This window comes from Heptranchias perlo, chromosome 6 (assembly GCF_035084215.1).
Source record: "Heptranchias perlo isolate sHepPer1 chromosome 6, sHepPer1.hap1, whole genome shotgun sequence".
Lineage (NCBI taxonomy): Eukaryota > Metazoa > Chordata > Chondrichthyes > Hexanchiformes > Hexanchidae > Heptranchias > Heptranchias perlo.
This window is the reverse complement of record NC_090330.1, coordinates 24,000,515-24,018,324: the sequence shown is the minus strand read 5'-3', so window position 1 is coordinate 24,018,324 and position 17,810 is coordinate 24,000,515. Positions and strand designations below refer to the sequence as shown.

Genomic DNA, 17,810 nt, shown 5'->3' with positions numbered 1-17,810 from the left:
GAAGTATTTCTCACATTTGCAAACCTTTTTTTTTCACAGTGACATTTCGTGCAACTGACAGGGTGACGGCCACTCTGCAACCAGCAATTGGATGAAAAAATAGTCAATTCACAACATTTGTAGTTTTGAATTCAAAAGTATTACATAGATCCATTATTAGCTCACAGTAGCTATGACTTGCAATTCACTCATGGGTTGCATGATTTTCTGTAGATTCAAGTCCTTTAAAACATAACCACCTCACTTCATGCCACACATGCAATTTTTTTATGTTGCACTTTCTTTTGAAAGAAGGACAACTGTCCACAGAGAAACTGCTTCACCAATTGAAAATGTCTTGTATACCAGCTACTGCAATGTTACGTGCACCTCCTCCCTTTACAGAAGGCAGACTGAAAAGCTCTCTATCGAGCTGAGCAACAACTTCAAATCAATAACTGGTTTATTTTACACAAAATACATGAATGAACAGTATACAGTTTTCATAGAACGTTTAATTTTCTATGGCCTTCGTTTATGGAAAAATAAGCTTACTAACTTCAGAAACATAAGTTCACTTTTGTTGACACCAGCTAAGGCACAGCTCACCTGCTGTGCAAGATAGAGAGAGAAAAATACTTCCCTGTCACCTAGCTTAAGTCTGTGCGATGGAGGGTTCGGCTCACTGAGACATCAGTCAAAGTTGCCATCCTGACTGGAATACCTATCTTTTAATGTTGGAACAGGCTTCTCCTATGCTTCTGTCTTAGCTAATCCCCCAGCTATGCAAATAGAATGGAATGATGCTTAGCCCCTCAGATGTCACAAGGGAGCCATCTTACAGTAGCATGATATACTTGAGATTGTACATAACAACTCTATCTTTGTTTACTAATTAAAAATCCATATCATTATGGTAACCAGCCTGGTTTCAGACTGCTGGACTATTGTTGAGAAAAAAACACTGAATTTAACCTCTCTGAAATTCAGCTTAGGCAGCCCAGACAAACATTAAATTGCTTACAGTTTCACACAGTTTCAATTTTTCTAATTCGAAGATAGTATAACCAAGAAGAAATTTGATTCAGTACTGATCTTTCTTAAAGTAATGGCTTGAAAATACCTTCCCCAATGATAATATACATAATGTCAATGAAAGCAAATGTTTTTCCTCGATTAAAATATTTTGGATAAAGTAGCCAACATGGCTAGATCTTGCTTGACAAATCTACTTGACTTTTTGGATATAAGAGTTGTAGGTGTCAGCCTTGGCTCAGTAGTAGCATACTTGGTGCTGAGTCAGAAGGTCATGGGTTCAAGCCCCACTCCAACCTCAGGAGATTGCATTATCTAACAGATGGGGTGAGCATTAATGGGCCCAATAGTCTATTTTTGCTCTCTTTGTATATTCATATATACAGCATCTTCATTGTAAAGATAATCCAGTCAAGCTTTAAAGCATGATTGTTAATTCGTCAATGCTAGATTTCTGAAGATTTAACTGCTGCCTTATGACTGGGCAATGTTATTGCATTCCATGCAGGAAAGTCCACAGAAGTTACTCTCTAACTCTATCTTATTCATTCCAGGGATATGTCATGTTGGCACTTCCTCAGATGGATTGTCTGAGACTAGGATCTTTCTAGAGAGTCATAGAGTTATACAGCATGGATAGAGGCCCTTCGGCCCATCGTGTCCGCACCGGCCATCAGCCCTGTCTACTCTAATCCCATATTCCAGCATTTGGTCCGTAGCCTTGTATGCTATGGCATTTCAAGTGCTCATCCAAATGCTTCTTGAATGTTGTGAGGGTTCCTGCCTCCACAACCCTTTCAGACAGTGAGTTCCAGACTCCAACCACCCTCTGGGTGAAAAAGTTCTTTCTCAAATCCCCTCTAAACCTCCCGCCTTTTACCTTGAATCTATGTCCCCTTGTTATAGAACCCTCAACGAAGGGAAAAAGCTCCTTAGTATCCATCCTATCTGTGCCCCTCATAATTTTGTACACCTCAATCATGTCCCCCCTCAGCCTCCTCTGCTCCAAGGAAAACAAACCCAATCTTCCCAGTCTCTCTTCATAGCTGAAGCGCTCCAGCCCTGGTAACATCCTGGTGAATCTCCTCTGCACCCTCTCCAAAGCGATCACATCCTTCCTGTAGTGTGGCGACCAGAACTGCACACAGTACTCCAGCTGTGGCCTAACCAGTGTTTTATACAGCTCCATCATAACCTCCTTGCTCTTATATTCTATGCCTCGGCTAATAAAGGCAAGTATCCCATATGCCTTCTTTACCACCTTATCTACCTGTTCCGCCGCCTTCAGGGATCTGTGAACTTGCACACCAAGATCCCTCTGACCCTCTGTCTTGCCTAGGGTCCTCCCATTCATTGTGTATTCCCTTGCCTTGTTAGTCCCTCCAAAGTGCATCACCTCGCACTTTTCCGGGTTAAATTCCATTTGCCACTGTTCCGCCCATCTGACCAACCCATCTATATCGTCCTGCAGACTGAGGCTATCCTCCTCGCTATTTACCACCCTACCAATCTTTGTATCATCAGCGAACTTACTGATCATACCTTTTACATTCATATCCAAGTCGTTAATGTAGACCACAAACAGCAAGGGACCCAGCACCGATCCCTGTGGTACCCCACTGGCCACAGGCTTCCAGTCACAAAAACAACCTTCGACCATCACCCTCTGCCTTCTGCCACTAAGCCAGTTTTGTATCCAAAGTGCCAAGGCACCCTGGATTCCATGGGCTCGTACCTTCTTGACCAGTCTCCTGTGGGGGACTTTATCGAAGGCCTTACTGAAATCCATGTATACCACATCCACTGCGTTACCCTCATCCACATGCCTAGTCACCCCCTCAAAAAATTCAATCAAATTAGTCAGACATGATCTTCCCTTGACAAAGCCATGTTGACGATCCCTGATTAATCCTTGCTTCTCCAAGTGGAGACTAATTTTGTCCTTCAGAATTTTTTCCAATAATTTTCCTACCACTGATGTTAGGCTCACTGGCCTGTAGTTCCCCGGTTTTTCCCTACTCCCCTTCTTGAATAATGGTATTACATTAGCGGTTCTCCAGTCCTCTGGCACATCCCCTGTGGCCAGAGAGGTTCTGAATATATGTGTCAGAGCCCCCGCAATCTCCTCCTTTGCCTCACACAGTAGCCTGGGATACATTTCGTCCGGGCCTGGGGATTTATCCATTTTTAGGCCTGCTAAAACCGCCAATACCTCCTCCCGCTCGATGTTAATATGTTCGAGTATATCACAGTCCCCCTGCCGTATTTCTATGTCTACATCGTCCTTCTCCATAGTGAAAACAGATGCAAAAAATTCATTTAGAACCCCTCCTACATCTGCCGGCTCCACACACAGATTGCCATTTTTGTCCCTAATGGGCCCTATTTTTTCCCTAGTCATCCTCTTACCCTTAATATACTTATAAAACATCTTAGGATTTTCCTTTATTTTGCTCGCCAGTGTTATTTCATGGCCCCTCCTTGATCTCCTAATTTCTTTTTTAAGTATCCCCCTGCACTTTTTGTACTCCTCTAGGGCTTCCTCCGTCTTTAGCCTTTTGTATCTGCCAAAAGCCCTCCTTTTTTTCCTAATCCATTCTCGTATATCCCCTGACATCCAAGGTTCCCTGGAGTTCTTGGAACCACCCTTGACCTTTACGGGAACATGTTGCCATTGTATGGTCTCAATCTCCCTTCTGAAAGACTCCCATTGCTCCGATGCGGATTTTCCTACAAGCAGCTGATCCCAGTCCATTTTGGCCAGATCTATGTAGACATTCAAGAAGAAAAATGTGCCGCATGGTGTAACATGTGCACTGATGTGCTGTACCACCAATCTACCATTTATTTATATTTAAAGCTGTCATTCAATCATGTGACAATGACAACAGACTATTTCAAACCCATGACTTTACATTATTCTTGCAGCAAAATAATACTGTGGGACTGTGCTTTAAAGATGCTGATGTGATTATATTTATTGTCTGTACTTTAAAACTTTGGAGAACTATCCCATTTTTTTCTAAAGTAATTGTCATTGTTGGTCATCCAGGTAACTGAAAACCCTATACTGTCACTATGTTGTAGCTTCTGAGTGTAATACTAACAGCCTTTCAGCTCACATTAGTACGGAATGGGAGAATGCAGACCTCTGCACGCTCAAATGAACTACTTACTGGCCTCTAACCAAAGTTAGTTTATTCCAATTAAAAGAACTGATGGGAAAATCATTTGCTTTCAATTAGTGGAAATTGAAAGGTGGCAGTGATACTGCCAAAGCTTTAAAAAAAACTTTAAAAATTGTAAAAGTTTTGGCTTCAAACAAAACTATAAATTGTGGAAAGCAAGCCAAATGAATCTATTTTATAGAGGTGTTGTTGCTTCATTTTTCTTTGGACTAGCACCACCTCATGGAAGTGCCCTCATCTTCACTGTGTTGCCCTTTTATTGTTTTTTTGGGGTGGGGGGGAGTGGCGAGTGGCAAAAATATCATTGTACCAGCACTAATAGTGCAGTGTAGAAGGAGCATTTGTCACACATACTTGTAAGGAAGATAGGTTTTAGTATTTTAGTAAAGTGTTGATGCTAAACACAAAGGCACACACTGATATTCTCATGAGAGGATGTTACATTTAATGTATTTTTCCATCTCATTAGGAGCGTTGTTGTACCAGTAAAGAAACCTCCTCCGGGCAGTCTGACCGTCAATACAGTTGGTGGCGCCAGTACTACGAGTAGTCTTGTCACTGGCAGTGCAACCAACATAACCTCTCCTGCAGCGGCCACACCAAAAAGTATGATAAATACGACAGGTACAGTCCACAAAGCTCTAGTTATAAGAGGAGCTCATTGAGAAAAGTAATTGGAACAAGTGTACCACTAAATGTCTCCCTATTTACTATAGAATGTTATGAACATGCTTCAGTATGAAATTCTACAATATGCCCAGCCAAAAATGTTGTTTTCTAAATATAACTGATAAAGCATTTATGTGGAAATGGTAGTAAGCACGGACAGAAGTGCTCCCAAATTAGTCCACGTAACTGCATGTGCTGTGCCTAATGAAATGATAATTTCTTATGTGAAATACTGTTTTTAATTCATCAACAAAAATATCACAAAGTGAATAGCCATGATCTGACTTTTCCCAATTATATGATGTAATTGGTGCATACATTTACTAAATATCCTTTCATTTTTCAGTATCCACAGCTCTTTAAGACTTCAGAAGCAGTCCTAGGATGTATTCTTGTTCAAACAAATAAGCTTACATGTTGCTAGGAGGTACATAAGAGCAGTCCTGTGAAGATTGTCCACTAATTTCCCTCCCTCTTATCCACAAAGAAACAGTTATGATCAGTAACTCAGCAGACAGGGAATTGAGCCTGCATTCACTACTATGATACTGCTTGTTAGTGCTTCATTTGCTACTAATGTTAAAATATTTTTCTAATTTCTTAAAGCAGTTACCACATTAAATTTGTTTTCAGTAATGAAGAGAGATACAAGGAGACCACCTCAAAAAAACAGATGCAGAACTAGACCCAAGTATTCTGTTGCACATAAAGTGACCAATTGACTTGGCACATCATTATTTGGTTTTAGACCAATAAGGACTTGAATATATATAGGTCCTTAAATATCCTCAGGGCATCCCAAACTACTTCACAGCCAATGAAATACTTTTGAAGTGTGGTTATCATTATAGCCTATATGCGCACAGCAAACTTAAAGATAAATGACTAACGAATCTATTCTTTAGAGATAGAGCCATAGAATCATAGAAAGCTTACAGCATGGAAGTAGGCCATTCAGCCCATCGAGTCCGGGCCGGCTCTATGCAAGAGCAATCCAGCTAGTCCCACTCCCCCGCCCTATCCCCATGGCCCTGCAAATTTTTTCCTTTCAAGTACTTGTCCACTTCCCTTTTGAAGGCCATGATTGAATCTGCCTCCACCACCCCCTCAGGCGGTGCATTCCAGATCCTAACCACTCGCTATGTAAAAAAGCTTTTCCTCATGTCACCTTTGGATCTATTGCCAATCACCTTCAATCTATGTCCTCTGGCTTTTGACCCTTCCGCCAATGGGAACAGCTTCTCTCTATCTATTCTGTCCAGACCCTTCATGATTTTGAATACCTCTATCAAATCTCCTTGCAACCTTCTCTGTTCCAAGGAAAACAACCCCAACTTATCCAGTCTATCCACGTAACTAAAGCCCCTCATCCCTGGAATTATTCTAGTAAATCTCTTCTGCACCCCCTCTAAGGCCTTCACATCTTTCCTAAAGTGCAGTGCTCAGAACTGGACACAGTACTCCAGTTGCGGCCTAACCAGTGCTTTATAAAGGTTCGTCATGACTTCCTTGCTTTTGTACTCTATGCCTCCATTTATAAAGCCTAGGATCCCGTATGCTTTTTTAACCGCTTTCTCAACCTGCCCTGTCACCTTCAAAGATTTGTGCACATATACCCCCAGATCTCTCTGTTCCTGTACCCCTTTTAGAGTTGTGCCCTCCAGCTTATATTGCCTTTCCTCGTCCTTCCTACTGAAATGCATCACTTCGCGTTTTTCTGCGTTAAATTTCATCTGCCACGTGTCCGCCCATTCCACCAGCCTGTCTATATCCTCTTGAAGTCTATCACTATCCTCCTCACTGTTTACTACTCTTCCAAGTTTTGTGTCATCTGCAAATTTGGAAATTGTGCCCTGTACACCCAAGTCCAAGTCATTAATATATATCAAGAAAAGCAGCGGTCCCAGCACTGACCCCTGGGGAACACCATTGTACACCTCCCTCCAGTCCGAAAAAAAAACGTTCCCCACTACTCTCTGTTTCCTGTCCCTTAGCCAATTCTGTATCCATGTTACTACTGCCCCTTTTATTCCATGGGCTGCAGTCTTGATGATAATCCTACCGTGTGGCACTTTATCAAACGCCTTTTGAAAGTCCATAAACACCACGTCAACTGCATTGCCCTCATCTACCCCCTCTGTTACCTCATCAAAAAACTCTTATCAGGTTAGTTAAACACGATTTGCCTTTAACAAATCCGTGCTGGCTTTCTCTAATCAATCCACACTCGTCCAAGTGACTGTTAATTCTGTCCCGGATTATCGTTTCCAAAAGTTTCCCCGCCACTGGTTAAAGTGACTGGCCTCTAGTTGCTGGGTTTATTCTTACGCCCTTTTTTGAACAAGGGTGTAACATTTGCAAATCTCCAGTCGTCCCTATCTACGGATGTTTGGAAGGTTATGGCCTGCACCTCCGCAATTTCCACCCTTATTTCCCTCATCAACCTAGGATGCATCCCATCCGGACCGGGTGACTCATCTACTTTAAGTACAGCTAGCCTTTCGAGTACCTCTTTTTTTAGCCCATCCAATATCTCAACTATATCTTCCTTTACTGATGTAAGGACTTGCACAACACCAGGTTATAGTCCAACAGTTTTATTTTAAATCACAAGCTTTCGGAGCTTACCTCCTTCGTCAGGTGACTGAGGGGTTCTAAAAACGCATAGCATATATAGTCAGAGAACAATGCCTGGCGATTACAGATAATCTTTCCAACTGCCTGTTATCACATCTCGGCTGGGAGACGATCACAGCAATCAAAGGTGTCATTGGTGTTCAGACAGGTTAGCCACAGAAAACATTACATCCCAGTATACTGAATACACAGTGGGTCAGATTACAAAGACAGAGAGAGAAAGTGACCTGAAAGGCAGAGAGAGAGAGAGAATGTCCAGTTGTATTAAAAACACATAACTTTTTTTCGCTGGTGGGGTTACATGTAGCATGACATGAACCCAAGATCCCGGTTGAGGCCGTCCTCGTGGGTGCGGAACTTGGCTATCAATTTCTGCTCGACGATTTTGCGTTGTCGTGTGTCTCGAAGGCCACCTTGGAGAACGCTTACCCGAAGCTCGGAGGCTGAATGTCCTTGACTGCTGAAGTGTTCCCCGACTAGGAAGGAACCCTCCTGTCTGGCGATTGTTGTGCGGTGTCCGTTCATCAGTTGTCGCAATGTCTGCATGGTCTCGCCAATGTACCATGCTCCGGGGCATCCTTTCCTGCAACGTATGAGGTAGGCAACGTTGGCCGAGTCACAGGAGGATGAACCATGTACCTGGTGGGTGGTGTCCCCTCGTGTGATGGTGGTATCTGTGTCGATGATCTGGCATGTCCTGCAGAGTTTGCAGTGGCAGGGTTGTGTGGTGTCGTGGACGCTGTTCTCCTGAAAGCTGGGTAATTTGCTGCGAACGATGGTCTGTTTGAGGTTGGGTGGCTGTTTGAAGGCGAGTAGTGGAGGCGTGGGGATGGCCTTAGCGAGGTGTTCGTCGTCATCGATGACATATTGAAGGCTGCGAAGAACATCGCGTAGTTTCTCCGCTCCGGGGAAGTACTGGACGACGAAGGGTACTCTGTTGGTTGCGTTCCGTGTTTGTCTTCTGAGGAGGTCGATGCGATTTTTCGCTGTGGCCCGTCGGAACTGTCGATCGACGAGTCAAGCGTCATATCCCGTTCTTACGAGGGCGTCTTTCAGCGTCTGTAGGTGTCCATCGCGTTCCTCCTCATCTGAGCAGATCCTGTGTATTCGCAGGGCCTGTCCATAGGGGATGGCCTCTTTGACGTGGTTAGGGTGGAAGCTGGAAAAGTAGAGCATCGTGAGGTTGTCCGTGGGCTTGCGGTACAGTGAGGTGCTGAGGTGCCCGCCTTTGATGGAGATTCGTGTGTCCAAGAATGAAACCGATTCTGAGGAGTAGTCCATGGTGAGTTTGATGGTGGGATGGAACTTGTTGATGTTATCCTGTAGTCTCTTCAGTGATTTTTTGCCGTGGGTCCATAGGAAGAAAATGTCGTCGATGTATCTGGTGTATAGCGTTGGTTGGAGGTCCTGTGCAGTGAAGAAGTCGTGCTCGAACTTGTGCATGAAAATGTTGGCGTATTGGGGTGCAAATTTGGTCCCCATGGCTGTTCCGTGTGTTTGGGTAAAGAACTGGTTGTCGAAGGTGAAGACATTATGATCCAGGATGAAGCGGATGAGTTGTAGGATGGCGTCTGGAGATTGGCTGTTGTTGGTGTTGAGTACTGAGGCTGTTGCAGCGATGCCGTCATCGTGGGGGATACTGGTGTAGAGTGCCGACACGTCCATCGTGGTGAGAAGTGTTCCTGGTTCAACTGGTCCATGGGGGCTGAGTTTTTGTAGGAAGTCAGTAGTGTCGTGACAGAAGCTGGGAGTTCCCTGTACGATGGGTTTCAGGATGCCCTCGACGTATCCAGAGAGGTTCTCACACAGGGTCCTGTTGCCTGATATGATAGGACGTCCGGGTGTGTTGGCTTTGTGTATCTTTGGCAGGCAGTAGAAGTCTCCCACGCAGGGAGTACGTGGGATGAGAGCGCGTAGGACGCTTTGAAGGTCTGGATCGAAGGTCTTGATCAGTTTGTTGAGCTGGTGGGTGTGTTCTTTGGTCGGATCTGCGGGTAACCGTCTGTAGTGTTCCTGGTTGTCCAGTTGTCGGTATGCTTCTTTACAATAGTCCGTTCTGTTCTGTATGACGATGGCTCCTCCTTTGTCCGCTGGTTTGATGACGATGTTGCAGGAAAGGATGCCCCGGAACATGGTACATCGGCGAGACCATGCAGACACTGCGACAACGGATGAACGGAAACCGCACAACAATCGCCAGACAGGAGGGTTCCCTCCCAGTCGGGGAACACTTCAGCAGTCAAGGACATTCAGCCTCCGATCTTCGGGTAAGCGTTCTCCAAGGCGGCCTGCGAGACACACGACAACGCAAAATCGTCGAGCAGAAATTGATAGCCAAGTTCCGCACCCATGAGGACGGCCTCAACCGGGATCTTGGGTTCATGTCACGCTACATGACCCCCACCAGCGAAAAAAAATTATCTGCTTTTAATACAACTGGACATTCTCTCTCTCTCTGCCTTTCGGGTCTCTTTCTCTGTCTTTGTAATCTGACCCATTGTGTATTCAGTATACTGGGATGAAATGTTTTCTGTGGCTAACCTGACTGAACACCAACGACACCTTTGATTGCTGTGATCGTCTCCCAGCCGAGATGTGATAACGGGCAGTTGGAAAGGTTATCTGTAATCATCATCATCTTCACTGCACAGGACCTCCAACCAACGCTATACACCAGATACATCGACGACATTTTCTTCCTATGGACCCACGGCGAAGAATCACTGAAGAGACTACACGATAACATCAACAAGTTCCATCCCACCATCAAACTCACCATGGACTACTCCTCAGAATCGGTTTCTTTCTTGGACACACAAATCTCCATCAAAGACGGGCACCTCAGCACCTCACTCTACCGCAAGCCCACGGACAACCTCACGATGCTCCACTTTTCCAGCTTCCACCCCAACCACGTCAAAGAGGCCATCCCCTATGGACAGGCCCTGCGAATACACAGGATCTGCTCAGACGAGGAGGAACGCGATGGACACCTACAGACGCTGAAAGACACCCTCGTAAGAACGGGATATGACGCTCGACTTGTCGATCGACAGTTCCGACGGGCCACAGCGAAGAATCGCATAGACCTCCTCAGAAGACAAACACGGGACGCAACCAACAGAGTACCCTTCGTCGTCCAGTACTTCCCTGGAGCGGAGAAACTACACCATGTTCTCCGCAGCCTTCAACATGTCATCGATGACGACGAACACCTCGCTAAGGCCATCCCCACGCCTCCACTGCTCGCCTTTAAACAGCCACCCAACCTCAAACAGACCATCGTTCGCAGCAAGTTACCCAGTTTTCAGGAGAACAGCGTCCACGACACCACACAACCCTGCCACAGCAACCTCTGCAAGACTTGCCAGATCATCGACACGGATACCACCATCACACGAGAGGACACCACCCACCAGGTACATGGTTCATACTCCTGTGACTCGGCCAACGTTGTTTACCTCATACGTTGCAGGAAAGGATGCCCCGGAGCATGGTACATTGGCGAGACCATGCAGACACTGCGTCAACGGATGAACGGACACCGCGCAACAATCGCCAAACAGGAGGGTTCCCTCCCAGTCGGGGAACACTTTAGCAGTCAAGGACATTCAGCCACCGATCTTCGGGTAAGCGTTCTCCAAGGCGGCCTTCGAGACACACGACAACGCAAAATCGTCGAGCAGAAGTTGATAGCCAAGTTCCGCACCCATGAGGACGGCCTCAACCGGGATCTTGGGTTCATGTCACGCTACACGTTACCCCACCAGCAAAAAGGGGGAAAAAATTTATATGTTTTTTAAAATTCTCTCTCTCTGCCATTTTGAGTTTCTTTCTGCCTGCCTGTGTAATAGACACAATGTATATCGAGTGTACTGGGACGTGCTGTTCTCCGTGACTGGCCTGTTTGAATAACAACGACACCTTTTGATTGGTGTGATGCTGTCCCAACATAGTATAAGATATGCGATTTGAGAACCTTTTCATTCATTCATCTGACGAAGGAGATAATCTCCGAAAGCTTGTGATTTTAAAATAAATTTGTTGGACTATAACCTGGTGTTGTAAGATTCCTTACATTTGTCCACCCCAGTCCATCACCGGCATCTCCACATCACTGTAATCATCAGGCATTGTTCTCTGACTATGTATGCTATGCGTTTTTAGAACCCTTCACTCACCTGACGAAGGAGGTAAGCTCCGAAAGCTTGTGATTTAAAATAAAACTGCTGGACTATAACCTGATGTTGTGCAAGTCCTTACATTTGTCCACCCCAGTCCATCACCGGCATCTCCACATCATTCCTTTACTGAGAGTCTGGTAGCATCTTCTTCCTTGGTAAAGACGGATGCAAAGTACTCACTTAGTACCTCGGCCATCCCCTCTGCCTCCATGAGTAGATCTCCTTTATGGTCCCTAATGGGCTCCACCTCTCATCTTACCACCCGCTTACCGTTTACATGCCTGTAGAATTTTGGATTCCCTTTTATGTTGGCCGCCAGTCTATTGTCATACTCTCTCTTTGCCCTTCTCACTTTCTTTTTCACTTCCCCGCTGAACTTTCTATATTCAGCCTGGTTCACACTTGTGTTATGAGCCTGACATCTGTCGTACACCCCTTTTTTCCATTTCATCTTACTCTTTTGTCATCCAGGGAGCTCTGGATTTAGTTGCTCTACCTTTCTGCCTTGTGGGAATGTGCCTACACTTTACCCAAACCATCTCCTCTTTTAAAGGCTGCCCACTGTTCAATTACAATTTTGTCTGCCAGTCTTTGATTCCAATTTACCCAAAGCAGATGTGTTCTCATCCCATTGAAATTGGCCCTCCTCCAGTTGGGTATTTTTACTTTAGGGTGGTTTGTATCCTTTTCCATAGCTATTTTAAACCTTATGATACTATGATCACTGCTCCCTAAATGCTCCACCGCTGACAGTTGTTCCACTTGGCCCACCTTATTCCCTAGAACCAAGTCCAGCAATGCCTCCTTCCTCGTTGGGCAAGAAACGAACTGGTCAAGAAAGTTATCCTGAACACATTTCAAAAATTCATCCCCCTCTTTGCCCTTTATATTATTATTTTATCCCAATCTATATTAGGATAGTTGAAGTCCCCAGTCCCCAGTTGTTGGTTAATGAATAAATATTGACCAGTACTCTGAGAGAATTCCCCTGCTCTTCTTCAAATAATGCCATGGGATCTTTTACATCCACCTGAACAGCAAATGCCTCAGCTTAATGTCTCGTCAAAAGACGTAAGCATCAGCCTAGATATATGGCTCGAATGCAAGAGCGGGGCTTGAACCATAACCTTCTGACTCAAAGGCAAGAATGCTACCACCGAGCCAAGCTGGCATCCAGTAACAGTTCTTGAACATGGAGCCTCTATTACAAGTTTAGTGGAACACGTTTAGTGTATCAGAGTGCATATACCCTGCAGCTAATGGTCTAAGACCAGTAGCTGCAGTTTGAGTTTCAGCCTGTTTGGGTCAGAGCTCTGCACGTGCCTGTATACATACATATGCCGTGCTCACTCCCAATAGTTAGAAGTTTAAATGTGTAGAGATTAGGAAGAGGAAGACACCTTCTCCTGAGGTAAAGTATATTTTAAAAAATATCCAGGGGTGACAACGCACTGGATTTATACTACATACAGTTCAAAGCAAAGCCATGTGAGACTGCACTTTGTTCCAATGCAAAAGCAGGCCCTGACACTGCACTAATACTGCAAGTTTAGCATCAGTCTGAAGTGGAAATCACTTTGCACTGACACTTAAACTTGCACTGTAAATTCACCCAGAATCTCAACATCCTTGAAATGTATTTATTTTCAGTTGTAGGACCCTGCCCTCAGCCCGAGAAAACAATGCGATGGTACGGTTATCAGCTTGACCCCACAACCTTCTGACTCAGAGGCGAGAGTGCTACCAACTGAGCCACCACTGACACCTAAGCCTGTTTAGGGAGAAATAGATATAATCAAGAGATCACAAAATATGACTAGTAGTTTGTATATTAAAATTAAAGTATAAACTATTATAAACCAATTTCATTATTTATGGATTTTTTACGTAAATCAAAATTGGCTTTTAGATGCTAAATGCAACTTTTGGAATATGTTCCCAATTTTTCCATACTAAAATGGCAGCACTGTATTAATTCCATAAAATAATTATTATTTTATATGAACTTTGTTATTTGTACTGCATCCACGTAAGTACACCTTTCATATTAATGTGGTTGGATTGCATGGCTTTTTATTGACATATTGCAGTGTAATTGATCCATCACATTTGAGTTTATTTCTTGAAATGTTTTCGCACAGGTGCTGCAGAGGCTGCTTCCACTTCCTCCTCCTCTTCTTCCTCCAGTTTTGTGAATGGTGCTACCAGCAAGAATCTTCCTGCAGTGCAGACAGTTGCTCCAATGCCAGAGGATTCTGCTGAAAGCATGAGGTTAAATTCAATCTGTTCTTTTCTATCTTCTTGAATTCCACTTTTTTTTGTAATACTAATTTACAAAGTGTAAAACTAAGATGACTTGGGGAAGCTCGTTTGATGGTTGAGTAGGTAAATACATCATCTTGAATGTCACTGAGCCATACAGACCAGGATAATCTCAGATTTGATCCCTGGTCTGTACTTAGTTATTTGATCTCAGTTATGGTGGCAGTATGGGTGCTACAGTTGCTCCCATTGTTCTAGGGTTAGGGAAGGAGAAATAAATACAGGGTTCCTCCTTGCTATCCACTGACCCTTATTGAAGAGGGTGGATGTGGATACTAGGGGCAGACAAAACCAGGATTTGATTTCCTTCCCCCCTCCTCCCCCCACTTCCTAGAATTGCATTGCACTTATCAGAACTTATTGCCTAGACTCACACATGAAGAATGGCCACTTGAGAGAGTTATTGGAAGGCTGCAAGTTCCCATGGGAGGCAGTATCTTCAGTGGAAGAGAGAATAAAATTAAGGGGAAAAAGATTGTTTTATGTGTTTTTTCCTTTTGTGATTACGATAAGCTCTCATTATTTTAAATCCCATGAGTTATTAATCATATTATACTGTGAACTCTGATTCAAGTAGGATTTTGCAGGCAAAACTAAAATAATTCCAATGAGCAAGAACATTTCAAATTACAGTTCAGTACTTGTGTGGTGTAAATTTCTTGTAATTGGATTGATTATAGAGTGTTGAGAATGTGGAACTCGCTACCACATGGAGCGATTGAGGCAAATACCATAGATGCATTTAAGGGGAAGCTAGATAAGTACATCAGGAAGAAAGGAATAGAAGGATATATTGATAGGATGAGATGAAATAAGGTGGCAGGAAGCTCGTGAAGAACATAGACCTGTTGGACCGAACGGCCTGTTCCTGTGCTGTAAAATTCTATTTAATTCTATGATTTGGTGCGATATTGCTATACTTACATCTACTTTCTATTTCTAAACAGCATCACAGCAAAACTTGAACGAGCCCTGGAAAAGGTTGCTCCACTATTGCGTGAGATCTTTGTGGACTTTGCTCCATTTCTTTCAAGAACCCTGCTGGGCAGCCATGGCCAAGAGTTGTTGATCGAAGGTACAGGTGCTGTATAGTTAACTTTTATTTACATGATGTCTATGTAGCCTTGCTGAGAAGTAGTTAGTAGGATAGTTGTTGACTTTCTGCATTTTACATTGATGATGGAGAAAATCAGGTACAGGAAAATTTCAGTCCCTTTAGGATAAAAATGTAGTCATTAAACTTTTAAAATAAAGCTACATTTTGTTTCTTTGGTTGAGAAAGGAGATCATGGTTTACCTTTATGTCTCATGACTTTTGCACCTTCAGTGACTGTAAAAATTGAGCACCTAATACAGTATTCTAGATATTTAAAGTTTCAGTGGAATTTTCTTCTAATCTGAATATCTCTGAATTTTACTTAATTTCTTTGTTGAATTATACATTTTAAATTAAAATATTATCTTTTGAATTGTCACCACTTGTGAAATTCTGATGTTAGACACTACCTGTGCTTCTACCTACTGCACTGCTCCTCAGGCTTTTCCCTCCACAGATATGCTGCCGGTTCCCTTTGTTCAACTACTACTGTCAGGGTGATAATTTTGTTGACAAATGTAAGGGGGGGGGGGGGTTGGAAGAGACCTAATTTTGAGAACAAAATGTGTGGATAACATCATTACTCATGAGTTACGACAACCCTTAACACCTAATAATATAATGGTAATGCACATTTTCTTGTGTTAGATCCTCTACTTCCCTAATCAACATAAAAAGTTTTAAATGTACAATCCTAAAGTAACAAGCGTTTTAACCTTCTTGGAATAAAACTTTACTATGTACAAGTTTTTATCCCAAATTATGTGCTTATTATCAGAAGCTGTGCTGCAAAGTAACGATAAATGTTACATAGCTTTTGTTTGTCATTTGTTCTTACCATATTTTTGTAGCATTATATGTCTTAGTAAATATTGCAGAAATGACCAAATTTTGTGCTGTAACTTATTCTGCTGATAATGGTGATGTTATGGAGGCGGAAGTAAGCAGTATTTGTGTTGGATAAGATATGGGGTCGGAAACTCAGCTCAGGGTCACTTGATTCAGTCTGAGACAGTAGCCGTGGAGAGAAATGGAATCGATGGCAAGGATATAGAGTTTGTGGTGGTGGCCAAAAACGATGGCTTCGGTCTCCCCAATGCTTAGCTGGACGAAGTTGTGGCACATCCAAGTTTGGATGTTGGACAGACAGTCTGACACAAAGGCAATGGTAGGGAGGTAAAGCTGGGTATTGTTAAAGTACATTTAGAAGCTGACTTCATGTCTAAGAGTGATGAGGAGAGGGCCAAGTAAGGATCCTCAGGGTACTCTAAAGGTAACCATGTTGAGGCGGTAACTGAAGCCTTGGCTGGAAGCTCTGGTTACAAATGGATAATGAAAAGTGCAGCCGGGCGAGAGCAGTCCTACTAAGTTGGACAGTGGAGTAGAGGCATTGGAGGAGGACCGTGTCAAAGGCTGCAGATGAAGGTGGAAGAAGAGGGAAAGTTAACTGTGGTCACAGGCTTAGAAAATGTCGTTTGTGACTTTGATTGGGACTTCATTGGTGCAAGTAATATAAAGGCTAATAATAGAAGTTTTTATAAATGCATTAAGAGTAAGAGAGTGGCTAAGGGAGATGTAGGCCTATTAAAGACACATGCAGGTGATACTATAATGGACAACACAGTAATGATAAGAGAGGGTATAATGAGAGGTAAGCAGGCAGTGGAGACTTTCTGGGTAGAATTAAGAAATAGAAAAGATTTTAAGACTGTAGTGGGAGTTGTGTATAGGCCCCTTGGTAGCAGCTGTGAAGTGGTAGAATGTAAAAATGCAGAGGTTAACGAAGCATGTAGCAAAGACATTGTGGTTTTAATCGGGGATTTTAACTTTCATGTAGATTGTGATTAGCAGACGAGCTCATGTCAGAAAGGTAACGAATTTCTTGAGTGTGTTCAGGACAGCTTTCTGCAACAATATGTCCTAGAACGAACAAGGGAGCAGGCCATATTAGATTTAATAATGAGTCAAATTTAGTTAACAGCCTAACGGTGCATGAACGTTTATCTAATAGCGACCGTAATATGATTGAGTTCAACGTTGTGTTTGAAAGGGAGAAACCCGTAACAGCTACTAAGATTCTAAATTTAGGTAAGGCCGACTTCAACAGGATGAGACAGAAACTGTCCAGAGTAAACTGAGCAAATCTGTTAATGGGTAAAACAACAGAAGATCAATGGGAGGTGTTCAAAAAAGAATTTAACATGATACAGAATGAGTTTATACCCCTAAGGGGCAAGAGCTCTACTTGCCAAAAAAAAACAGCCATGGATCACAAAAGAGGTAAGGGACAACATAAAACTAAAGAAAAAGCATATAAAAATGCAAAAAATAGCACAGATCCTGGCGAGTGGAAGAGATTCAAAGAACAGCAAGGGATGACAAAACAGATAATGAGAGCTACAAAAAGGAAGTATGAAAATAAATTTGCAAGGGATATCAAAATCAACACAAAACATTTTTACAAATAAATTAGGAAAAAGAGGGTGGTCAAGAACAATATGGGCCCATTAAAAACTGATATTAGTGATATTGTAAATTAAAATAAGGAAATAGCAGACATGTTAAATAGTTACTTTGGGTCAGTATTTACAGTAGAGGAAAGAGGATAGTATGCCGGACACCCCAAGGAAACTAATTTTGAATCAGGGATGGGGACTCACCATAATTAACGTAAGCAAATTAACGGTAATTAAGAAAATA

The 17,810-nt window shown here is 43.1% G+C and overlaps 1 protein-coding gene across 6 annotated transcripts in view; it reads left to right on the top strand.

The window, feature by feature from the left end:
* Positions 1-17,810, top strand: part of nbeaa (neurobeachin a) — a 637,170-nt gene that overhangs the window by 293,134 nt on the left and 326,226 nt on the right. For 4 of the 6 annotated variants that reach the window (XM_067985944.1, XM_067985943.1, XM_067985942.1 and 1 more), the window contains 3 exons: positions 4,672-4,826; positions 13,834-13,963; positions 14,962-15,089. In XM_067985944.1, coding sequence (XP_067842045.1) covers positions 4,672-4,826; positions 13,834-13,963; positions 14,962-15,089 — 413 coding nt within the window. Of the gene's footprint in view, positions 1-4,671; positions 4,827-13,833; positions 13,964-14,961; positions 15,096-17,810 lie in introns of all 6 variants that reach the window. The other 2 variants (XM_067985941.1, XM_067985939.1) reach the window with 1 other exon arrangement.